This window comes from Pyrus communis, chromosome 6, assembly GCF_041283825.1.
Source record: "Pyrus communis isolate YQ-2024b chromosome 6, ASM4128382v1, whole genome shotgun sequence".
Lineage (NCBI taxonomy): Eukaryota > Viridiplantae > Streptophyta > Magnoliopsida > Rosales > Rosaceae > Pyrus > Pyrus communis.
The window spans coordinates 6,805,506-6,830,463 of record NC_142570.1 but is presented as its reverse complement, the minus strand read 5'-3'; the positions used below and the strand labels follow the sequence as shown (position 1 = coordinate 6,830,463).

The following is a 24,958-nucleotide window of genomic DNA, read 5'->3' as shown; positions in this document are numbered from 1 at the left end:
CCCCCTTTCTCTTTCCTTTCCTTTGGAGTCTCTCTCATCAAGGTTTAAACTTGAAACCTATTTACTTTTCTACTATTTTGCAAAAAAAATTGGGAAGCAAGCGAAAAAATGGTACTTTTGGGGACTTGTCAAAAGTGGTTCTGTTCTGTCCTCACCCAATTTCCTTAACGTATTTGGCATTTGAACGGTGGAAGGTTCCGACATCAAACTAAAACGTGACTTTGCTCTTCCAATCATGAGCTACTCTTTTGTTTTGGCCGGCGGGCAGGCAGCGTTCATATGCTTACTTTCTAGTCGGCCGTATGTTCCCTTGTTCAAATTGGGCACACCGCACACATGTCAATTGACTCTTGAATTGGAATGATTTTTATGTACGACTAACCGTATGCAAATGATAATTTAGGTGACCTCGGTTTTGTGTTTGATTATACAGATATTTGACCTGTCAGACATTAAAGTCTCTCCTAATCTATGATAAGACTGATCAAATAAATTAAGATAAAAATATTCTTGAGCTCATTTAGTCAAAACCACACTAGTATTCGAAATCTCCATACTCTTTTTCTTTGCAATTTGTTAGACTAAATACGTTCATAAATTTTAGTTTAAGAAGCATTGATTAATGATTGGGAGAGAGTATAAAAAGAAAAGAGAAGAAGGAAGAAGTCTTTGCTTTTGCTTGGAAATGAAGAGATCTCTTGGACGTGGTTAAACGATAGCATCAATCAAAACACTTTTATTTCGTCTTCAGCTTAACAAATTTATCGTTTTATACAATTTTTTGGATCCAATAATCCTCCATTTATTCTTTACACTATTTTTTCGAAGCAAACCCAAACCTTCCCACCTTCCTCTCTCTCTCTCTCTCTCTCTCTAGAAGTCAGAGCTCAGGAGAATGCAAGTGTCTTCGTCGTCCTCCTCCTCCGTGCTGATTCCTTCACTTCAATGGCGGACTCCATCTCTAAATTCTTCTACTTCTAATTGTTGCTGCACTCAATTCCTCCGTTATGATCGCAGCCAAAGCAGAAGTAGCGGCGGCGGCAGCCAAGTCTTCTCTCTCTACCCAATTCGCCTCACCAACCCATCACCACCTTTTGCTTCTTCTTTCCTCTCCCCCTTCAAAGCTCGCACCTTTCCCACCGGCCCCACTGCCCGGCGAAAAACCAAGCTCCGGATCGTCGCCGCCGTCTTCGAGCGGTTTACGGAGCGAGCAATCAAAGCCGTCATCTTTTCCCAAAGAGAAGCCAGAGCTCTTGGCAGAAACATGGTGTTTACCCAGCACCTCCTTCTGGGTCTGATCGCCGAGGAGGAGCAGCACCGCCATCTTCATCCGAATTCCCACGGCTTTCTCGGCTCGGGCATCTCTATAGACCAGGCCCGGGAAGCTGTTGGCGCCATTTGGCACCACCATAATCAAAGTCAGACTTCTGCTTCTGCAGAAGTTGATCCTTCCAGCCGAGCTGCTTCTGCTTCCGCCACCGATGTCCCCTTCTCAATTAGCACAAAGCGGGTGCTCGAGGCGGCGTTGGAGTATTCGAGGGCTAGAGCTCACAATTTCATTGCGCCGGAGCACATTGCCATTGGTTTGTTCACCGCTGATGATGGAAGTGCTGGTCAGGTCCTCAAAAGGTACTTTTTTGTCCTCAATTTTATTTTTCTAATTTTGGTAATTGGGTTGATAAGCTATGAATTTCCTTTGTTCGAAATGTAGTGTGAAACATATGATTTCAAAACTTTGGTAGAAGGAAATATGATGTGCCTATACTTGTTTACTATGCCTAGTCCTCTATATTCTCCATGTGTTCATGTTATGAATGGTGGGAATTGGTTATTTTCTTGTCGATAACTACCTTAAGCATTTTTCATGCTTCGACGAGTTTGCAATTGCATGGTACATAACCGAAAAGTTGTACCTTGTAATGAAATTGTGTGACCTGAGAGAGAGGGATAGAGAGCATATGACATCTGTACGGGCTGCATTTACATTATTTCATATATGGGGACGAGGTTTAAGGTGCGAAAGTGTATATGAGTTTCCATTCTGAAGCTAATAAATGAATGCGATTTCAGACTGGGGGTAGATGTAAACCAGTTGTTAGCCGAGGCAACCTCGAGGCTTCAAGTAGAGCTTGTCAAAGATGGTAGAGAACCATCTGGGGGATTTCAAAAATCCCCTTCCAAAAAATCAACTGCTTCTGGGAAAAAGAAAGGTAAGAAGTAGGTTTGCTCGTCTCTATTGTTTAGTTTTTTGCTAAAAAATCAGAGGGAATTGCCCTGTAATTCCTCTGTCCTCTCAGACAAAAGTGCTTTGGACCAATTCTGCGTGGATCTTACTGCCCGTGCTAGTGAGGGACTCGTTGATCCTGTTATTGGCCGAGACACTGAAGTTCAGAGAATTATTCAGATACTTTGTCGCAGAAGTAAAAATAACCCCATTCTTCTCGGTGAAAGTGGGGTTGGAAAGACAGCCATTGTTGAAGGACTGGCGATTAGTATTGCACAGGCGGATGTCCCTGCTTTTCTCCTGGTGTGTTCTCACAAATGATTTATATTTCTCTAGCTCATCTAACTGATCTAGCTCATCTAGCTCTACACTCTCATCCCAATTCAGTTGCTTATACATAAAATTTAATGTAGCTGCATATTAATAATTTGATTAGCTTTATTTTTCCACAGGAAAAACGTGTAATGTCCTTGGATATAGCACTATTAATGTCTGGTTCAAAGGAGAGGGGAGAATTGGAGGCGCGTATTACCACATTGTTAAGTGACATACAAAAAGCAGGTGAGTAAACTTTTTTCAGTTATTTATATAAGAAAATAATCAATTCCTGTCTGCTCATTCATGATGTGCTTGCATTGCAGGAAACATTATTCTTTTTATTGATGAAGTGCATACCCTCATTGAGTCTGGAACAGTTGGACAAAGAAATAAGGGGTCTAGTCTTGACATTGCCAATCTAATAAAACCTCCCCTTGGGAGGGGTCAATTACAGGTTATTTGTCTACTTCCCCTTCATTCAATCTTGTTCTGTATGTAATTTTAGTGACCGTCCTCATGTATTGGCATGGCATCTCGTAGTAAATATTAAATCTAGTTAGTGAAGGCATCACTGACACTTAATTGGAAGCCATTAGTCATCTATATGATCAGTCGTTAACTGGTCTTTGCAATATAGGGCATTGACCTATGGCGTTATGCTTAGTGCTCAGACTTATGGGGTTATCTTAGTGCTTGACCCAGAGATCCTTTGAATAAACGTCTTAATGCACTGAAGAGAAAGTCTAAATTGTATGCTAGAAGGGATTTAAGCATGAGATTGCGAGATTGCTAAGAACTAATAGTGAGAGATAACTTGTTGATAATGATGCTTGCACCCAAAGGCAAGTACAGGGATTTAAGCATTTGATTGACGCTAGTTCTTATTACCAAATATAATTACTAATGTTGAACTCAAGTCAAGTTCCTTTTCTCTTTAGATTATGATGTAATTGTCTTAACCTTCCCAAGTAGATATAATAATTCAAAGGTACATTTTCGTTTCTTGTTCTTATTTCAGTCAGTGATGTTGGAAAGTGACTCAGTACACTTTCTAAGTTTCTAGGGCTATTATCTCATTCATTCATGCATTATTGCTCTGAGTAGCTCAAGTTATTTTATCGCATGAATCTTGGCATACAAAGATAGGAAGTCCAGATTTTTTGTGATCCCACTGTAGTTTTCTTTATTGTTACGTGGAAATGGAATCCAAATCAGTTATGTTGGAGCAATGGCCTGATTTTGTGTTTAAGATCTGTGCTTGTTTTCTAAGTTCTCTTAGTATAAGTTGCATTAACATTCTGTTGTTTGCAGTGTATTGCAGCCACAACTGCAGATGAATACAGGTTGCACCTTGAAAAGGATAAAGCATTTGCACGAAGATTACAACCTGTTTGGATTAATGAACCAAGCCAGGTATTTTTCAAAATGAATTTTCATCTTACTGTATGTGAAGTGATCGGTCATTATACAACCTGGAATTGAAATGATATAAATTTTTTTAGGATGATGCAGTTAGGATACTATTAGGTCTACGTGAGAAATATGAGGCCCATCACAACTGCAGATATGAACCAGAAGCCATTATTGCGGCTGTGTATCTGTCAGCAAGATATATATCTGATAGATATCTACCTGATAAAGCTATTGATCTCATTGATGAAGCGGGAAGTAGAGCTCGTATGGATGCCTTTAAGAGGAAAAGAGAACAGCAAATTTGTATACTTTCAAAGTCACCTGATGACTATTGGCAAGAAATTCGGACAGTTCAGGCGATGCATGAAGTGGTACTGACATTGCTCCTGTTTTCTGCTATGTACTTATCGTGTTTAGTGATCCTCGTATGACGCTAATGTTGTGACTACAATATAAGCAGGTCCTAGCAACTGAACTAAAAAATGGCGATGCTTCTAGTGTGGATGATATCAGAGAACCCTCCTCTTCATCTTCCACATCTGATGTTGAGTATGATCTTTGGCCCTGAAACCATATCTGGAGGATAATGCAGTTGGCCTTTCCTGAGGTCACAGAATGATTTTTAACTGGATTTCTTGCGAATATATTTTTCAGACCTACAGTGGTGGGACCAGAGGATATAGCAGCAGTTGCCTCACTATGGTCAGGAGTCCCTCTTCAGCAGCTCACTGCTGATGACAGAATGCTTCTGGTCGGTCTTGATGAGAAGCTTAGGAAACGGGTTGTTGGTCAAGAAGAGGCTGTTGCTGCCATTTCTCGAGCTGTTAAGAGATCCCGGGTTGGACTGAAGGATCCTGACAGACCCATGGCAACACTGCTCTTTTGTGGTCCGACCGGGGTTGGCAAAACTGAATTAACAAAAGCGTTGGCTGCATCTTATTTTGGATCGGTAAGTCTTCACTCTTTATAAGAGAAGGTACTCTTTCTGCATTGAGTAATTGCTAAGATTAAAAGCATAATGGAACCTTGATGCATTAGGAGCTCGATGAGGCATAGGCATACATCCAATCAAAATATTTTATGTGATTCTTGATGTTATTGTTACAGGAGGAAGCCATGCTACGGTTTGACATGAGTGAATACATGGAGCGCCATTCTGTTAGCAAATTAATAGGGTCACCCCCAGGTTATGTTGGCTATGGAGCTGGGGGCACTCTAACCGAAGCTATTAGAAGACGACCTTTTACAGTGGTTGTGTTTGATGAAATAGAGAAAGCCCATCCAGATATCTTCAACATCCTTCTCCAAATTTTTGAAGATGGCCACCTGACTGATGCTCAGGTTTGTTACCTTTGGCTTTAAGTTAGTTGGGTACTTAGCTCTATACAAGGAAACTGTCGCTTGGTTGCTCCTTAGTGTTTTTTTGGTTGCTCTAACTTTTTAAGTTTTGTGATCGCTTTCTTTCTTACTACAGTCTTTGATTATTGACTCATTTTGTCGACAATGTGGGTTTGATAGGGACGGAGAGTGTCATTTAAGAATGCGTTGGTAGTGATGACGTCTAATGTTGGGTCCACTATCATTGCCAAGGGCAGAGGAAGCTCCATTGGTTTCTTGCTTGCAGATGATGAGGTAACTTCATATGCCGGACTAAAAGCAACTGTAATGGAAGAACTCAAGACATATTTTCGTCCAGAGTTGCTGAATCGTATAGACGAAGTAGTTGTATTCCATCCCCTTCAAAGGGCTCAGGTATGCCATCTTACATTGATTTTAGGAATTCCAGTCCCTTAAAAGTAGAAATTCATCACCTTAATCCATTATCTCTCTAGGGTTAGGCGTTTCCATAACGCAGTTTGTCTCCTCAAACTCCGCATCTTTGAATTTTTGTAACCTCCGGTGTTGCTCCTCACCGGCCTTGTAACCTCCTGCTTGATATCGTATTTACATTCTAATCTTTGTATCATTTTTTTTACGCTAGATGCTCGAGATTGTAAACTTAATGCTACAAGAGCTGAAGAAGAGGCTAATGTCTCTGGGAATGGGACTGGTGGTGTCTGAATCAGTCAAGGGCCTCGTATGTGAGCAAGGCTACGACCGGTTTTATGGCGCCCGCCCGCTTAGGAGGGCGATTACGTCAATCATTGAAGATCCGTTGAGCGAAGCGCTTCTTGCCGGAGGTTACAAGCCCGGTGACACAGTCGTTATCGACATGGATGCTACCGGAAACCCGTTCATAAGAAATGGATCAGATCAGAGTGTCCGGTTGTCTAATAGCAGTGTACAACATCCATCTTGTAGTTAATCAAAGTTTTGTTTAAGTTCTCAGGTGATTAATTAATTGTATATAGTAAATCATTAATTCTTGAAGCATTGGGCTCAGATTATTTATTTTTAAATACAAATTGGCACGCTGCCGCCTTTTACTTTCTCGCTTTAGTACAATTATTATTGCTTAATATTGTTTTAATAGTAACAGTAATTAAACAAAACAATTCAGGTTGGCCCACTGATAAATAGAAGGGGAAAAAAAAACACTGTATGGGCCTAACTGAGGCACAACGTCAGCATGACACATTGGAGGATAATTCATGGTCGATTTTTAGTGCAAGTATGCTAGCATCAGTTGCGTTTGTGCACATGACCTTAGAGCAAGTCGATTCCTAAAAAAATGCTCTAGCATTTATCATATTTAATTCATTAAGTGAACAGTGATATATGCCAATAAACAGTAATAAATCAAATGCATCTTCATCTCTAACAAAAAATAGCCTAGTTAATTTTATTAAAATATTAATATTTTTAATTATAAAATAATAAATAAAAAAAATTTTAAAAAAAATTCCGACTTTATAAAAAAAAATTATTAATTTTTGATATAATTAATAATATTTTTGGAGTCAAATGTCAATGCGGAGGAGGAGAAAAATCAGACCTTTTAAAAGTAGAAATGCTACAAAAACCCAAAGAAGCTCGGAGAAGCTTGACGCCAAGTCCACCGTCCTCGTCTCAGAAAAGCTCGGAGAGCCCGGAATCAACCTCCTCGAGCAGTTCGCTAATGTCGACTACTCCTACAATCTCAACTGCGAGGAGCTCTGGATCAAGATCTAGCTTTGCGACGAGGTCATCCGTAGGTGTCCGAGTCCAAGGTCACCTGCAAGGTGTTCGAGTCCTCTGGCGGGAGGTTGAAGGTTGTGGGAAGAGCTGGCGTCGGCATTGACAACGTGGATGGCTCGGCCAACGTCAGATGGCCCGGTTGTTGGGTCTGTCGATTTTAGGCTGGTCTTTTGCCTGATTTGAGCTGGGTGCCAGCCTATTAGGCTGGGGTGGAGTGATTTGGCGGGGGGCCAGCCTGGTTTGGGTGCCGGGTGCCAGGCAATCCACTCCCGGTGGACTTGCTCTTGGCTCACCTGTCAGTGAAAAAGACATGCTCTAGAGGTCACAACTGTCAACAGCTAAGCTAGTGACAACGCTAAAATTATGGCCTCTAAAATATACCACGTGACACTCGAAACTCGTTTTTGTCTCATTCCTCCAACCCTGTAAAAAATTCTGCTAAATCTCAAGTGGCAAGAGTTAACCGACCGATGTTGCTCATGTAAAATCTGCCCTTTTTTTTCCTTCATCTCCATTCAATTTTCACGAACGTCCTTCCAATCAATCAAGATCTCAACTTTTTTTTAATCCATCTGTTAATTTATGATTTAGTAGACAAATTTGTTTGGTTTGATCTTACAAAATTCTCTTCTTTTGGATTTATTTACAGGTAGGTAAATTTTATACCTACCGCTACATTTTTCAAATCCTTATATTCTTATATATCTCTAAGATCTAGTCCAATATTTTAATGGATAGACTATTAGATTTTTACATGTCCTGGTTTCAAAACTCCCCCTTCCCAAAATTAATATAAGACTTTTGAAATTTCCCCTCCGCTTAATAATAGTAAATTTAAAATATATGTCTCAGATCAGGCAAATAAAATATCAGTGCCAAGGGATCAGAATTAAAAGTAAAATAAAAACCATGTGGGGTTTGAATTATGTACTTGTTGTGTTCTTATTTATGCACCTAATTTAATGTTGACTCTCCCTTAATTTAATTAGTATTAATCCTAATTTTTTGGTATATGTTTTTGGGGAATTGTTATTGGCACTCCAAAAATCTCATTCTACACTCCAAACTTTCTATATTTAGAAAGAAAAATACACTTATGAGGAGTGTAGAATGAGATTTTTAGAGTGCCAATAACACTTTCTATGTTTTTGAGCCATCTGCACAAACGTTATTCCCTTTGTTTTTAAATGATGAGCTGCCCTGGAGTAGTTGGCCTTTGTCTCTATAATAATTTTTTTTTTTGGGTCATGGGGGAAGAGTAAGGAGTATACATTGCACCTACACATTGAACAATCATCAATGAGAGAGGGAAAAAATATATATCATGTCCCTTGGCAATACGGCTTACAGGTGTTATTCTTTTACTTGTAAGTGAACAGTTTTAGATTCAACTCTTATGGATGATGAGTTTGATATTAAATTGTTATTACCAATGTTTAAAATATTCACGAAATTGTCAATATTTTCGTCGAAATATCTAAAAAATCAATGACTGATATGAAAAGGGGGCTAAAATGGAAACTTCAACCTATATCGACGAGATGTAAGAAAATACTGACTCACTATAGAAAATTTGTCCAAACCCATTACAAATTTTGAACTTCTAATTTTTTTTTTTTTGAGAAATTTTATCTCTAATTTTGACTAAATTTGAATGAGTTGATATACCCACCCATTATAAATTTCCATAATTTCCATCTAATGCAACCAATATCGATATTTTTATAAATTTGTATATCAATATTTCCACCTATATCGATTTTCAAACACATATTATGACCGATAGCTTACTTCAAACCCGCATCCTTTAGTGTACATTATCATTTTAATATCAAATGTTTATTAGCTATCTACGTATTATGTGTAGGGAGTGCCATATGGGCCTAAAACCAAGCTCAACGGGCCTCATGCAACCAATTACTTTAACATTCCACTTAGTCACAAGTCATCTGAAATATATATTTTAATACTGCCACCGCAAATATTTATCTTTGACTTTTGCAACTTTTATTTTTCTTTTGTCTCAAGTAAAACAAAATTGGGATAACAGATGTCATTTGCTTTCATATATGTTCACTGTTTGTTGTGATGAGGGTGAGTGGTATTTTTGTTTTGTTTTGTTTTGTTGTTGATTTTATTACTGTTTTAAAAGTCTTCGTCTGGTGCTGTTTAAATTCCGCTTAGGCATTAGGCAGATGATTACTGCTATGATTAATCCTTAAACGTTTAAAAAACCAAAAAGAGTGTTTAGACTATTTAGGTGCCCGCCTAGACTGCCTAGGTTGCAACTCTTACTTAGACAAAAAACAGATAATTTCCATTTTTCATTTTACCTTTTCAATAAATTATAAGAGACTTGTTGGATACTTGGATGAACACTCATTATATGTTGGTTCCCCATGTTTTCAATATAATCTAGTACTTTATAATTTATATGTCATTCTATTTCGTAGTTTATGTATCCCAATACAATTTGTATTTTATAAAGTATAAGTAGACATGTATTTATATGTTATATAATAAATTTAATTAAATTTAAAAAAAAAGGCCTAAGCCTCTGGCTAAGCCTGGCTTAGATGTGTCACGCCCCGGACCCAGGATCGGCAATAAAAACTCAAACCCGAATCTGAAACGTGAGTTAAGTATAAAATTAAACAAAAGGAAAGTGAAACTGGGTGAGAAAATATGAAATTCGTCTTATAAAAATAATTCATGATTCCTTACAAGACTAAAATAAATAAATACAAATTCTATCCTCACAGTTAATCCGATCTCATCCTATCTACCACTTTTGACTGTTTAGTTCATAAACCTGTATAACAATAGAGGGGTGAGCTTCAACAGCTTAGCAGGGACATAACCTTATCATCCCAATTTCCCCTTTTGTTAGTCATCTTGCCAAAACCCTTCGTCGCCAATCCCGAATTACCCTCAAAGAAATTGTGCGCTGTGGGCTCGCCTGAGACTTGGTACCTACTAAGAGTTTGGCTTAACTACACAAAAGATCATTTCCAATTCCTTCTCACCACTGAAACTCCAACCACACGACCAATTATGAATGATTCACAAATACTTTCATTTATCATTCACATATACCATAGTATATTCTCAACCAATAGCATTTCACCAATAATTCCATAACCAATAACAAGTAAACACACAAGAGCAATATGTGTCCAATTAGCAACCCAGATCACATTAATCAACCAACAAGATCGATAATAATAATATAATGCTTCACGAAATTTAATAAAGCCAATCTCCGTAAAGTCTGCCGTATTTGCCCTACCTGGATTTCAAAGTATTGCTCTAAGATAATAACACAAGAAACCACAACTGTGATAAGCTCCTATTCACAAGTATAAGAAAATTACCAAATGCCTTATATGAATTTTAATACTAATCAACACACTTAAGACTCATCAGTTCCACGCCACTCAATTCAAAAGTCATTTGGTTGACTATAATGTTATACAACATAGTTTCGTATATAGCAAACATGTATAGTGCTTATTCAAAAGTCTTTTACCTTCAAAACCATTCAAGTAATATGTATAAATTAAACTGTACATAAAACCATTTACCAACATGCTTATTTATTTAACAATAGACATACATCCATACATATACATATATATGCAGTACATGCTTCGACTCTTCTCTTTACAATAGAGCAGCATCCAAGTCTCCTAAAGTTCAGTGCCTTTCCAAGAATAGGAATCAACATGGTATTGTTATGTAACATGCGAAATACAAAACATAAGAGGCTATCACTAAAGAACAACATGACTAGAAAGACTTTTCTATAAAACTAACAACAGTATGAATGAATTCAAATACATATGCATAACGATGCCCAACAACCCCTTTTTAGTTTAGATACAAACATTTATAATTTATTAATAACATACAGAGATATGAGACGAATAACTAAGACGAAAACCTAGAAAGGAAAACTCTTTAAACCTGAGAGAGAGTAGACCCCGATAGAAAACGTTTCATCTAGCCTACGAAAACCGAAGCAATAACATTCTATTTATAGGAGAGGGAAGTCGGCACAGAGGAAGGTGAGATTAGACCAAGCAAACTTACACTGCCTAAAAGCTATTGATAGGAATGATGTAAAAGCCCTTTAATTGGCTATGGTTTTGGTCCAATTAGAATAGAACAAACAACTTAATAAAATAATGTAAAAGGAAAGAAAATGAATAATATGAATATATAGTTCAAATACTATTGTAATGGTGCACTGAACTTATTTGGTTCAAAATAATAGTAAATTAGAGTATAGAAAAATGAAATAAATGAATTAACGATTAAATAAGAAGTAATACAAAACTTTCTGAAATTAATAAGTATATACAACATATAATTATATATAATTATTTTTGAAAATATAGGTCCTCACAAGACGCCTAAGTGCTAGCACCTACTTGCTGCTGGCGAGCGCTTAGGACCTGCTTTTTCTTATATTATATTCTAAATTATTGTAACTTGGGTATAGAAGTGCAGGCAAACTAACCTATACCATATTCACCATATTCACGTTTGCTTTGAAAAGAAGTTTATAGATGAAGAAAATGTCAAAAAGAAAAAAGAGTGATTAGAGATAACTTACGTGGATGTGGATTTCGCATTTTCTTTGAAAAGAGGTTTACATACAAGGAAAATGTGTAAAAAAAATATAAAATATAAAATAAAATAAAATAAAATAGAGTGATTAAAGATAAATTTGGATGAGGATTTGGCTTGGGGGTATAGAAGAGTGGATATGTTGACCTATCTCAAATTCACCAGGCTCATGCTTGCTTTGAAAAGAGGTTTATAGATAAAGAAAACGTAAAAAAAAAAGATATGAGTGACGAAAGATAAATTACGTGGATGAGGATTTGAGTTGAAGTATAAAAGGACGGACACTTTGACCTATCCCAGATTCATGAGATTCACGTTTACCTTAGAGGTTTATAGATAAAGAGAAAGTAAAAAAAAAGAAAAAACAATGATTAAAGATTGTAACTTTCTCAGCACCATCCAGACTACTCTAATAGACGTCACACAAGTCATAATATCAGAATTTATAGCGTTGGTTGTTTACGCACACAAATGATAGGCAACCATCGACTGTTACAAAACTTATAAAAGTCTCACGCTAATAGATCATTAAAAGATTATTTCGTATTTGCGCGACTGATGGTAACAAAACTCGTAGATAGAATATACTTTCTTTGAAGCGGGAATGATCTGACCTGCTCTATAAATAATATAAACATCACATGCATACACTCCAACCACTAAGCCATAGAAAGAAATGAAAGAAACAGAAAATAATTAACAACCCTATTGGACTCTTCTCTACACTGCCAGCCTTTCCTTCTTTGTTCTAAGCAAAGAAACACACCAAAATTGTCAGCCATAAAATTTCTTCCTCACAGAAACTCGTTTGGTTACTGAGAAAATGGGAACAAATGAGGCTGGAGGAGTTCATTACCACTCGGATACAGAGATCATCGGCGGTAATGAAAAAATGGCGAATTACAGCGGTCCGCTGAGTGCACCTCTCAGCGGACCACTTAACAAAAAAAGATCAGGCACAAAGAAGAATGCCAAGTTCAAGACACCGGAGCCAATCTCTGCTACCAAGCCTGGCATTAGTTCAAATGATGAAGAATCTTATGTCGAGGTCACTCTGGACGTCCGAGATGATTCTGTGGCGGTTCACAGCGTAAAACCTGCCGATCAACCTCATCATGAAGATCACGAAGATCATGTTGAGCTGCTGGGAAAAGGGTTGGAGAAGAGCCGATCTTCGCTTAGCTCCTCGGTTGTTCGAAATGCTTCATTTCATATCAAGCGCCTGGCCTCGTTTTCAAAACAGGCAGTAGTAGCAGCAGTGCCTCATCATCATCCGCGAAGGCGGTTTGATCGAACACAGTCAGCAGCTGCCCCTGCATTGAAGGGCCTCAAGTTCATCAGCAAGACTGATGGGAATGAGTGGCCTGAAGTTGAGAAGAGGTTCTGCAAGCTCACTGCTTCCACCAATGGCCTGCTTCCCCGTGCGCTTTTCGGGGAATGTATAGGTACTAATAGCAGCTTTTCCTAATGCTACTCCAATTTCTGTTTACATTTCTTATGTTTGATGTTTTGGAAATCTCTACGTAGGAATGAACAAGGAATCGAAAGAGTTTGCAGGGAAGCTTTTCGATGCGCTTGCTCGAAAGCTCGACATCAAAGGCGATTCTATCAATGAGGATCAGCTGAAAGAGTTATGGGATCAAATCTCTGAGCAGGGATTTGACTCCAGGCTTCAAACTTTCTTTGACATGTAATTTACTTCATGCTCATCCCAGTTTTTTTTTTTTCTTTTTGAGAGTTCCTGAAGCAATCGCTAAAATTAAAAACTATAAACGGAATGGTTATCAAACGAACTCTGAATTTCTCTATTCTTTCTCATCTTTTAAACATGAAAAATTTCAGGGTTGATAAAGATGCAGATGGAAGAATCACCATAGAGGAAGTCAAAGAGGTATGGCAGAAAGAATCACCAAAAGTTAAATTAATTTCATGTGATTTTTGTGTCAGTCTCTCAGGTCATTTTCGAAATTAATTTTTTTAATCCGAGATGCAGATTATTAGCTTCAGTGCTTCTGCCAACAAGCTCTCAAACATCCAAAAACAAGCAGATGAGTATGCAGCATTGATCATGGAAGAGTTAGATCCAGACAATCTCGGATACATCATGGTAAATAGTTTTTTCATTTTATTCACATTCTAATTATTCGATCTTAACTGCCGAAGGGAGGATTCGAACTTAGGGACGGAGAGGGGAGCACACAACTCGAGCCAGAGTTCTTAATTTTAAAATTCTCAAGTCCTTGGTTCATTTGATGATGGTGATGAATATGGGAACAGATAGACAGCCTCGAAACGCTCTTGTTGGAAGGACCGGAGGAGACTGCAGCTGCGGCAAGAGGAAAAGACAGCCGAAACCTAAGCAGAATGCTGAGCCAGAAGCTCAAGCCTACAAGAGAGCATCCACTAATAAGATGTTATAACAATACAAAATACTTCTTGCAAGACAATTGGAAGAGAGTTTGGGTAATGATCCTGTGGCTCGGAATCATGTTAGGCCTATTCGTGTACAAATTTATGCAGTATCGAAACAAGGCAGCGTACGAAGTAATGGGACACTGCGTCTGCATGGCGAAAGGTGCAGCGGAGACACTCAAATTCAACATGGCGCTCATTCTCCTCCCGGTCTGCCGGAACACCATAACCTTGCTCCGAAACAAGACCAAACTAGGAGGCGTTGTCCCCTTCGACGACAATCTCAATTTCCACAAGGTGATAGCTGTAGGGATTGGGATTGGAGTTGGGATACATGCAGTCTACCATATGGCCTGCGACTTCCCGAGGCTCATTCATGCGAACAGCGATGACTACGAGCTGATGAAGCCATTTTTCGGGGAGGTGCAGCCTTCAAGTTACTGGTATTTCGTGAAATCTTTGGAGGGAGTGAGTGGGATTGTCATGGTGGTTTTGATGGCGGTTGCATTCACATTGGCTGCTCCTTGTTTCAGAAGAGGTAAAGTTAACCTGCCTAAGCCTCTGAATAAGCTCGCTGGGTTCAATGCCTTTTGGTATTCCCACCACCTTTTCGTCATAGTCTATGTCCTGCTGATTATCCATGGAGTTCACCTGTATCTGACCAAGAAATGGTACCAGAAAACAGTAAGAAACCTTCTTAACTACCTCATGTTTCCAATAAAAACAACCCTGCAACGTTGATGTCACTATGACAGTATCTCAAGGTAATCATGAACTGTCATGTGAGAACGTTAAACGTGATTAGTTTGGAATACCGTCACAGTGATATCACTGTTGTAGATAAGCTTCTCTCCATACTTCACCTTTTTACTGTTGTATCAATTTGTCCGATGACGTTCATACTGTAATAATTGACGTTTTGCATAAAGAATTTCTATATGATTAATGTATGATTTGTTTTGTTGTAACACTTATTTCACGATCATGGCATTGACAGACATGGATGTACCTAGCTGTTCCACTCACACTCTATGCTGGTGAAAGATTAGTTAGGGCACTCAGATCCAGCATCAAGCCTGTTCAGATTCTAAAGGTAAGCAACTTTATATATATTGGAGAAAATACCACCAAATGATTAACATAAAAATTAACAAAAATGATATTTATAGATCTGATTATTATTTGTTTAATTATGGTGAAGGTGGCTCTCTATCCTGGTAATGTCTTGGCACTTCATTTGTCCAAGCCTCAAGGCTTCAGATACCATAGTGGGCAATACATGTTTGTTAATTGTGCTGCTGTGTCGCCATTTGAATGGTAATTAACCTTAATCATTGTTTTAACATATGAATAAATTAAATTGTCATGCATATGATTGTGCCACATTTTTAATCATATAGCTACGAACTAAGTGGAATTAGGTTTACGATTTTGATTAATAGTTTGACAATATAACATTATGATCCTTACATGTCTTTTTCTCACGCACTTATCTATTTTCTTGTGTTGTTAATGTACAAAAGGCACCCGTTTTCCATCACCTCGGCCCCCGGAGATGACCACCTCAGTGTTCATATCCGGATCGTCGGAGATTGGACCCGACAACTTAAAACAGTGTTCTCACAGGTGCGTCTGCGATCACAAACTTAATTACATACATTGCAAGTGTAGCTAGATTTTCCTTAAGGAACAAATATTAACATGTATAACATAATTGTATATGGATATAACTGAGTCCCACATTCCAATTATTAATCTCATGGGATGTTAATCTTGTTGTGCTGATTTGTTTAGGTATGCCAACCACCTCCTAGTGGGAAAAGTGGACTTCTCACAGCTGACCACATGCAAGGCGCTGACAACTTGATGTGAGTAACAATAACTTTAAGGATTAATTAGCTGGTAATGCTCCACTAAATCATGAGTTTAGTAACATCTCTTAATGGGTAAAAGCAAGGTTGTCAAAATCGTTAGCCGCTACGCACTAGTCGGGCTGCAGGCACATGCCTAGCATCTAGGTAGCTTAAGTAGCTTAGATGGTTCTTTTAATTTTAATTTTCAAATGTCTAAAGATTAATCAAGGTCGTCATCAGCTGTCTAACCCCTAGGCTGCGCCTAGGAGGTGTTAGGTGGAGATTTTTAGAACAATAGGTAAAAAGAAAGCAAAAAAAAACTGTAGTAGGACAAATTGTAGGACAAATTTGGTCATTGGTAGACAAAATATTCCCAATTGCATGTACTAGTAGGACAAATTGTAGGACAAAAGAAGAAAAAGTAGTTAATCTTGATTGGTTGTGCTTAAAGAAAATAAGATAAACGCCTAAACATGGACGTGGTCGATCATTTTCCCTGATGTGCTGTTCATACATTTTTTTACTTGTCACATACTGTATTAATTTTCAAACGCCAGATCAGATGAATTGAAAAATATCAAAAAATAAAAGTTAATAAGAGACGTGTGAGAAGTAAAATAAATGTACATGAATAGCACACCGTTTCCTAAAGTAGAAGACTAGGTGGCCTTAATTTTTCGTTCTTTTTTATTTCCTTTTCTCATGATAAAGTTGCTTTGTGTCTATTTTGACAACGACTAACAATGGAAAGAAAATTTGTCTACTTTATGGGATGCTGGTTGGCCTGTATCTTAAGCCACTTAGCACTATTGTCGTTGAAAAATTGCAAGAATATTCTTTCAAAGTTTAACGTCTTATGGACTCTACCTCCTCACAGTTTAACATTAATTTTCGTGTCAACATTTTAAAATATTGTGCAAAAAACACGAGGTAGTAGAAAGTCCATAGGGAGTCCTACTTTTGAAAAAGTCTTCTTAGCATTTCTCTTGTTTGTTTTAACTTTCTCATATGGGAAATGCTAAGGAGTCTCTCTCAAAAGTAGAACTCTCTATAAACTCTCTCTGGCAATTTATGTTTTTGGCACAATATTTTATAGTGTTGGCATGAGAATTGTATCACCACAATGTGCCAAAAACAAGAATTAACGAAAAGTCCACAAAAAAACCTCACTTTAAAAAAATATCTCCTTAACATTTATCTTCTCATATTACACTATGCGATTAACTTTAGAATATCGCAACTTCACATTCTAAAGTAAAGTTCTAATAATGAGGCTCTTTTTTCTTCTTTCTTGATGTTAGTGGGAAGTGATTGGTGTGATGATTTATTTTATTTTTTTTTTAAAACAGATTTCCAAGAGTGTTGATAGATGGACCCTATGGAGCACCAGCTCAAGAATACAAGACCTATGAAGTGGTGTTGTTGGTGGGGCTAGGGATTGGGGCGACCCCAATGATTAGCATTTTGAAGGACATAGTGAACAATATCAAGGCCATGGAGGAAGAGGAGGAGGACAATGCTTTAGAAAATGGTGGTGGTGGTGATGGCGGCGGCGGCACTAAGTTACCACACAAATCATCAAAAACACATACTGGATCGGCCTTTATGGGACATCATAATTTTAAGATCAAGCGGGCGTATTTTTATTGGGTGACGCGGGAACAGGACTCCTTTGATTGGTTCAAAGGAGCGATGAATGAGGTGGCGGAATTGGACCACAACAGGGTGGTTGAATTTCACAATTATTGCACTAGTGTGTATGAAGAAGGTGATGCACGTTCTGCCCTCATTGCCATGCTTCAGTCTTTGAGTCATGCAAAGAATGGTGTCGACATTGTCTCCGGCACACGTGTCAAATCGCACTTTGCCAAGCCAAACTGGCGTGAGGTCTACAAGCGGATTGCACTCGATCACACCGATGCTACAGTTGGTGAGTTCCCTTTCCTCTACCGCAAAACTTCATCACAAAACAAATTTTGAAAAAAAAAAAAACAAATAACATGGGAGGAATTTATGTCTCGTGTCATGAAAATTGTTTTTATAATATAATTTATAATTGCAGTGTCATAGTGACAATCTTTTAAATCAATAAGTTTTATACTTTCTCACGTAATAATACATAATTGACTCAAAATGTTGTCACTATGACATCTAGTCACGTGGAAGTTATACTCCACCAAGAGCATCTCCAAATGAGATGTCAAATCCTAGGTGGAGATGCCACTGTCCATATTTGATATAAAAAAATCCTTCCAATCAAAGTGTTATTTGCTGACTGGATTTCAAGCCTTTGTGATTATGAGTCAAATTTGACATCAACGTCAAATTTATTTTTAACTAATTTTAATGATGGGTTCCTTATTCCACTAACATTTACAAATTTTGTTTAAACAGTTTTTTTTTTTAAATATAACAATCATTTAAGGCTCTATATTAATAAGAAAATAGCATTTGACAACTCAGTTAGAGAAGTACAAAATTTAACATAAGACTTCAGATGAGATTTAGGAATGATCTAATACACCAAATATTCCTTAGAAAATAACATATCACAGTTACAAACTACATTAGTAACCACATCTTTTTATAGGATAAAGTTTCTCGTAAAGCATAACTTTTTTTAAAGTGTGAATAACAGTTCTTTTTGTTTTAATGTGTTACACATGTTAGCTTTCCTAGCACCTTTTACTATCACATTTATGTCGTCGTTAAAGAAAGTCATTGGTTGGATAATATTCTAGGGGGTGGGGCTTTTGTTGTTGAGGATGATACAACGTGGATGACCATCAACACTCAAAAACAATATCAATGTCTTAATCATGTTCAATTATTTAACCAAAAGGGGTCGTTTTTGTGTCGTGCAGGGGTGTTCTACTGCGGGCCACCGGCGCTTACCGAAAAGCTACGCCAGCTGTCCCTCGACTTCTCTCACAAAACCTCCACCCGATTTGAGTTCCACAAAGAAAACTTCTGATAACACAAGTTAATTATATTGTCCACCACATTATATATATAATTATAATTATACAAGTTAATTACAGGTTGGATTGAAGAGATGTGCAAACCATGTTGTACAATGATGTAATCGTCGTAATTATCTCAACTCTTCTTTATGTCTCATTATCATGTGAGATGAGAGAGAATAAGAGAAGATAATATTTTGTAATAATAGAATCTCTCAGGTTTTAGGAGAAATTCTTGGGTACGGCTGACGCAACAACACACTCATTAGGATTTGAGACTCACATGTAAGGTCACATATTGTTAGGATGTTGTCGTATGCAGCAGCCGCATCTTGAATTCTCCCGTGTTGTAGCATAAAGTTTGTATTCGAGTTATTTTCTTTTTCCCTAACTTCTACATAGAAGAGAATGCGGATGTATTTTTAAGTCATATATGATAATCGTATAAGGTTGTGTTTGGTCAAGAAGATAATTTCCCAAGGGAACTTCTCAGTGTAATGGCAAGCTTGTAATTTCACAAGCTTCTGGTATTTATACGACTCACAAGTTTAAACGGCTAGTTTGGCGGTCATGTGTTATTTATGCTTCCTTTTTAGCCTCTGGAAATTTGGTTTCATTAGTTGGCTACCAGTTATGGGTTGGTTTGGAGCAGAAATAGGCTGGGATGGGATCAAAGGCCTCTTTACCTCAACAATCGGATTCTTTGTGCCGCCAGCATTGTTTGTGAGAATCGGAGACACTGATTCTCTTTTGAACTGTCTCGGCACCTCCAGTCTCTCTAGAATTCTTGATGTTTTCGCATCAAGTTGCCGGTTACCATCTGGTGGCGATAGGACAGATTGATCTAGCTTCGGTTTGGAAGTGCAAACTGGAGAATGTAGCTCGGAGACTTCATTGACGATCAGCTTCTCCCACTCTTCTGTAATGCAAGCAGATGCTTTGTCTTCTATGGCTGTCGGATCAAAGTGTGAGGTTTCGTTTCTGATGATTGGAAGATCTATTGTTGAATTTGACTGTGCAACCACTTCTGGAAGTTTTGGTTCGGTTGCGTTTGACTCATAGGTTTTCTCTTCAAATCCAGGGGCTATTGACCTGAAATATTCACATCAAAAACCAATTAACAGATGGAACTTTCACCATTAGTTCTCGTATAGGTGCTAAACACCCTGAATAACACTAGTGAATCGAAAATCAGTCCTAGACATGTGCCTAAATAACAATATCGATGAAAATGAGGCCATCCTTGTACACAAAAACCTTGAGTCGGATCATGAAAAGGTAGACCGTGACTAGATATCTCGAATGATAACAAAAGAAAAAACGAAACATTCATGCTGAGTAACAAAATCCATATTTTCAACATTCTCTTCCTCTACCGCTTATAAAACATGAAACGGGCGTGCTGAGTAACAAGAGCCAATCGGTGCCTGTATATCCATACGATTATTTCTATATGTTATGCAGGCTCAAGGTGGATGAATAGAACAATCACCCCAACTGTAAGCTCTCCTTTACAAGCAAGTTTAAATTCTGATGGAAGCCCCTCTCGTGCAGCAGGGGATTATAGTCTCTGACATCAATCTGCACAAATATTTGAGAATGAAGGGCAGAATCACTGCATCATGCAACAATCTAAGCATTGAAATGCATGCACATAACTCCATTTTATAGACGTTCTGTGATAAAAAGTCACTAATCTAACTCATGAATCTGGTAAAATATATTGATCTCTTCACCAACACTCTGCACTAACATATTTAAGATATTGAAAACAACAAATAATTCCTGGGAAAATTTGGTTCAAATTGTAGCTTACAGCATGCAGCTCTTTGTGGTCTAGACCAATTGGGAAACTCGATAACCTTGTCAAACTAGTTATTTAAAGAAATTGATTCACGTCGCTTACTCATGAGAAGGATTCAAAGAAAAGGATTCTCCCAGAATTTTCCAGAAGAATGCAAGCAGAAATATGGTTCATACCTTTGACAAAGATTCTTTAATTGAGTTCTCAATCTCCTTACGTACTGAAGAAATAGTTGTTACTTGGTTGAGATTGGGAATGTGCAAAACTTCCTCTGATCCGGCAATGCGCTGTAAATAATATAATAATGGTTAACAGAGATACAAGACATAGCAGAGTAGACAAAATAAATGCAAAATAATTAGCCAATGCATATAATCCATGCTATATGGAACTAAAACTAGACCAAGCTGGAAGCACAGAAACAATGATATAGACAGCACAAAGATAATTATTGCGTAAAGAATTTTAGTATTTCAGGAACTTAAAGAAAATATTCACTCTGAGAAGCATCGGCCCGTTGCCCGAAGGTTGAAGAATATAATAGCAGTGCAATGTGGCCTCCGTCATACTTTCTACATTACAATTTGAAGAGCATAACAGACACTGGTCCATTGAATGTAGTGCACTGCAAATCCCACTGAAAACTGCAAATTTGTAGCCTGGTTAGGAGAAAAGAACAAAATGTGAACATAGATAAGAGTCACTGATGCATTCAGAGAATCCCTGCAAGTCCTAGTATTAGAAATCCTCAAAGTCTCTGAATTAGGTTGTCCTGGATTAATGTATCAGCAACTCTTACTGGTATACAAGCGACAAACCAAAAAAATCAAAGGAGGCCTTCAACGCACGTTGAGTATTCAATTCTGACTGATCAATTTCATCCGGACTAGTTTCTATCTCATGAAAAGTTGATGGAATCACAACATAGGAAGCTCCCATTATAACACCTGTGATAAAAAGCCCAAGAAAGGGGTAGTTAATCAATGCTGACACCAAAAACTGAAAGGACCGATCAATTCTTTAGTGACTCCTAGTAAGCTCAGAAGGAACTAATAAATGTCAGCTCCAAGCTTAACATTTACCTTCGCTTAGAGACCCCATGTTAGTCCTCTCAATGACATTGAAGTCAATTGGCGAAGAAGCACGCTTGAGCTTCATAGAGCTTGGGAATGAGGGCAGTAAAAGGATTGTTTTTACTCCAACTTTCACAGAATTTTCAATCACATCACATCTTCCAAGATTACAGCCTGTGACCGGACAAGAAAGTTCCTCGCTTCTATTTCTAAAAGCATCTTCCAGCGAAATGCCATGACATCTGCATGTCTATAAGCAGTACACCTATAATCAATATCTTAATTGTAGACTTAAATTGCGAAGTTGTAATAAATGAAAATAGAGGAACGGAGGAGTATATCATGTAACAAGAAAACATGAAAACATGATGTCTTCCATATTGCTTCTATGCAGGGAGGATAGAGCAACTGTAAATTAAGTTAACTACTCAGATTTTAACCAAGCAGCTCTCTAATTAAGTGATAGAAGTTGCTTGGAATAACAAAACAAACCATACAGTGCAGATATCATTGTACATTGCTCACAATTTTACGACTATTAACACAATCTTCTTGAAGCAATAATAACCCACACATAATCAACCTAACATAATCCAGGATAGAAATTATAAATACGAACCAAATTCCTCTGTATCCATCATGACAGCTATTTCAGTTAGCTTTTGGATCTCTAGAAAATGAAAACCAGATATTACTCTACTTGTGAGAAATATCAGTGTCTCAGGCCAGATGATGATGCCGTAACAACTCTTAGCAGTTTTCACTTTAACACCACAAATTATAACATAAGATTTTAAATGATGCTCACTAGTCAGTACATAAGTTATGATGGCAAATATGACCACAAAAATCCACCACCCATGAAGGTTTTTCAGCCAACATGGATGATTCACACGTGGAGGAACTATAAAGTTGACAGACGAGTATTACATATAGTACCTGACAGGGATAGAAACCATCGATAATTGGATTGACAGATATATACAAGTTGCAGGATATCTGGTTCACAGAGCCCACAAGATTGTTCTTGAAGTTAAAACGAGCTTGCAGTGGTTCTTCAACGTCATCCTTTAAATCCTGTAACCATCGGTTTACCAGGCCATGCAATACTTTGACATCTGCAAGTTTTGTTATTAGTAAGCACAAACTAACCCCAGCTTTTAGCCTTGAACGGTTACAATGATTCCAGTCTCTTAGACTGTAACGACAACTATTAACATACATAGAGAGAATTAGTGAAATGGAAAGAGCACTTGAAGGAAGTAAATGGCCATCCGTTTATGCTCTCACGCACATGAAAGATTTTTTTCATTAATCAAAGTTGGCTGTCCTAGTATCCTACATACAGAGATGAAGGATAGGAGTGGAAAACCTGGGAGATATGCTTGAAATGAGCAATTATCAAGATCAGAGATACATGTTTGAAAATTGTTGATATTCTCTTTTGTATTGCTCAGATGGGATGATCTTTGCTCAAACAGCACAAAATCGACAGAAACACACTTTTCGGCCGCAGCCTGTGGAAAAAGAAGTCAACACCAAAAGAAAATCATGCCATGAGAAGCAAGGTGCAGAAGTAAGCACGGCGAAAAAAAAAAAAAGAAAACACTGAAGATAAGTAAGCAATGAAAGGCTAACCGTGAGAGTTTTTTGCATGACGAAGTCGACATCTCGAGGCAAGCAGGAGGATATGACAATCACTTTTTTCATGATATCTTTACCTCCCCAGTGGTACAAAACTTGATCACTTAGGACACTGGAAAGTTTCACATCTGCAAAAAATTAAACAGAAATTAACAAAATGAGTATGAAGAAGAAAACAATGGATGCCAGAGATTACCCGAATCGTCGATCTGAGGCCGAAATCCATGTGCAGGCAAGTTGTTAACCGCATGATGGAAGTCGCGGAGATTGAAGTTTCCGCTCGGACTCGGTGTATATACGATCTTCATCTGCAAAAACGATATATTCAATCGCTCTCAGCCTCTCGGCCTCTCATGGACAATAAAACAAACAGGTAGCCTACATTACGAATTCACATACCTCATCGGACAAGGAAATCGGATTTTGAAAAACGTAGCACAGGCCAATCCGATCTCTGAGCGACTCCGATCTGCCCCACGGCGCCGGCGATGAAATGGCGTACAAATTCGCAAGCTGCAACAGAGACTAGCAAAATTGACCGGAAAAACGCATGCGATTCGTGAGTCGATCGATTTCGAAACAGCAATTTGTATGGATAATTTGTACGAATTGTTGCAATTTATAGAGAAATTAAACAGTGTTAATTGAACTGAATTGCTTCTTACCTGCTTCAAGTCTCTGAGAAACGGAGGCGGTAAGCTTCGCAGGTCCAGAACAAAGCACAACTCCACCATTGCGCTTCGTCTTCGGCTTCGATCGGTCTCGGAAAGCTCAACAGGTTTGGCGCGAAATAGCTAACAAATGACTGTTTGGATTCAGGGAGTAGAGAATTGGGCCCCAAAATGCATGTGCTGTGGACTCAAGTAAACGACATGCCGTGGAATGAGAAAGGTGCAAAATTGGCACCCAAAGCTAAGTCAAAATAGGTCAAAGTTCATTTAGACGTACGATTAGGGTTGGTTTGGTAGGCGTTTCAAAAGGACCGAAAGCGTTTTTTATTAATGTATTTTTTAAACCAATTTTTTAGTAAAAATGCAAGAAATCGTGGAAAAGCACTTGAAATGCTTCTTGCAAGAATGATATAATAGTACGAAGAACTTCAAGTATTTTTGGGTTAGCTTATAGATTTTGAAGTCAGGGGCAATGATGTTGTTTGGATCCATTGACGAAAATTGCTTGCTTTCGGGCGGGGATGTAGGAAAAGTGTCCTAGAGGTTATCGTTAAGGTGGCAAATCAACTTATTAGATTGTTAATGGATATCCATTAAAACCTGTTTAGTTTGATTTAGCTTTACACCACTATCACTACTATCAATCTCACATTTATATTACAGTGATATCAAATTAAACGGGGCTTAACATGTACTCATTAACAATTCAATGAGTTGATTTGCCACCTCTAGTTATCGGAATCCGCATAGCAGATTTTGGTGCAGAAACAGATGATAGATAGAAAATCAATCGAGCAGGAACAATATGAACTCATCTTGAGGGTGTGTGTGTAT

At 38.0% G+C, this 24,958-nt stretch overlaps 3 protein-coding genes and 1 long non-coding RNA gene across 5 annotated transcripts; 2 read left to right on the top strand and 2 right to left on the bottom strand.

Moving 5' to 3' along the window:
• Positions 1-242: 242 nt before the first annotated feature.
• On the top strand, positions 243-6,385 carry ERD1 (Clp ATPase). 2 transcript variants are annotated; one of them, XM_068449644.2, is made up of 12 exons: positions 243-1,629; positions 2,071-2,210; positions 2,298-2,527; positions 2,677-2,785; positions 2,866-2,996; positions 3,854-3,955; positions 4,045-4,326; positions 4,416-4,504; positions 4,610-4,904; positions 5,063-5,296; positions 5,474-5,707; positions 5,937-6,385. In XM_068449644.2, the coding sequence occupies exons 1-12, from the start codon at positions 896-898 to the stop codon at positions 6,258-6,260; spliced, it is 2,904 nt and encodes a 967-aa protein (XP_068305745.2). In that variant the 5' UTR covers positions 243-895; the 3' UTR covers positions 6,261-6,385. The 2 variants fall into 2 exon arrangements, with proteins under 2 accessions (XP_068305745.2, XP_068305744.2); XM_068449643.2 differs by having other exon boundaries at positions 677-1,629; positions 4,413-4,504.
• A 3,363-nt stretch (positions 6,386-9,748) lies between these two features.
• Positions 9,749-11,072, bottom strand: LOC148696186 (uncharacterized). The gene is made up of 2 exons (XR_015963806.1): positions 11,039-11,072; positions 9,749-10,100 (listed from the first exon to the last, which is right to left on the bottom strand). It is a non-coding gene; the product is annotated as an uncharacterized LOC148696186 (long non-coding RNA).
• Positions 11,073-12,304: 1,232 nt separating this feature from the next.
• On the top strand, positions 12,305-19,396 carry RBOHA (respiratory burst oxidase homolog A). Its single transcript, XM_088695631.1, has 11 exons — positions 12,305-13,149; positions 13,232-13,394; positions 13,547-13,595; positions 13,698-13,811; positions 13,982-14,800; positions 15,114-15,209; positions 15,318-15,433; positions 15,640-15,742; positions 15,911-15,984; positions 17,319-17,899; positions 18,834-19,396. Exons 1-11 carry the CDS (start codon positions 12,528-12,530, stop codon positions 18,941-18,943), a joined length of 2,847 nt encoding a protein of 948 aa, XP_088551757.1. The 5' UTR covers positions 12,305-12,527; the 3' UTR covers positions 18,944-19,396.
• On the bottom strand, positions 19,334-24,292 carry LOC137710120 (uncharacterized). The gene is made up of 12 exons (XM_088695632.1): positions 24,119-24,292; positions 23,853-23,978; positions 23,650-23,761; positions 23,448-23,581; positions 23,182-23,326; positions 22,749-22,927; positions 21,819-22,059; positions 21,585-21,683; positions 21,235-21,380; positions 20,913-21,023; positions 20,425-20,513; positions 19,334-20,024 (listed from the first exon to the last, which is right to left on the bottom strand). Exons 1-12 carry the CDS (start codon positions 24,185-24,187, stop codon positions 19,508-19,510), a joined length of 1,968 nt encoding a protein of 655 aa, XP_088551758.1. The 5' UTR covers positions 24,188-24,292; the 3' UTR covers positions 19,334-19,507.
• Positions 24,293-24,958: the final 666 nt, after the last annotated feature.

Excerpts from the sequence above, each read along its gene's own strand:
- ERD1 (XM_068449643.2), top strand. The coding sequence starts at position 896 with ATGCAAGTGTCTTCGTCGTCCTCCTCCTCCGTGCTGATTCCTTCACTT. Across the intron at positions 1,630-2,070 it reads GCTGGTCAGGTCCTCAAAAG|ACTGGGGGTAGATGTAAACC; the intron begins GTACTTTTTTGT and ends ATGCGATTTCAG. Across the intron at positions 4,905-5,062 it reads CTGCATCTTATTTTGGATCG|GAGGAAGCCATGCTACGGTT; the intron begins GTAAGTCTTCAC and ends TTATTGTTACAG.
- RBOHA (XM_088695631.1), top strand. The coding sequence starts at position 12,528 with ATGGGAACAAATGAGGCTGGAGGAGTTCATTACCACTCGGATACAGAG. Across the intron at positions 14,801-15,113 it reads AGAAATGGTACCAGAAAACA|ACATGGATGTACCTAGCTGT; the intron begins GTAAGAAACCTT and ends TGGCATTGACAG. Across the intron at positions 17,900-18,833 it reads TCACACCGATGCTACAGTTG|GGGTGTTCTACTGCGGGCCA; the intron begins GTGAGTTCCCTT and ends TGTGTCGTGCAG.
- LOC137710120 (XM_088695632.1), bottom strand. The coding sequence starts at position 24,187 with ATGGTGGAGTTGTGCTTTGTTCTGGACCTGCGAAGCTTACCGCCTCCG. Across the intron at positions 23,762-23,852 it reads CGATTTCCTTGTCCGATGAG|ATGAAGATCGTATATACACC; the intron begins GTATGTGAATTC and ends TCGTTTTTGCAG. Across the intron at positions 21,381-21,584 it reads GTCAGAATTGAATACTCAAC|TTTTCAGTGGGATTTGCAGT; the intron begins GTGCGTTGAAGG and ends ACAAATTTGCAG.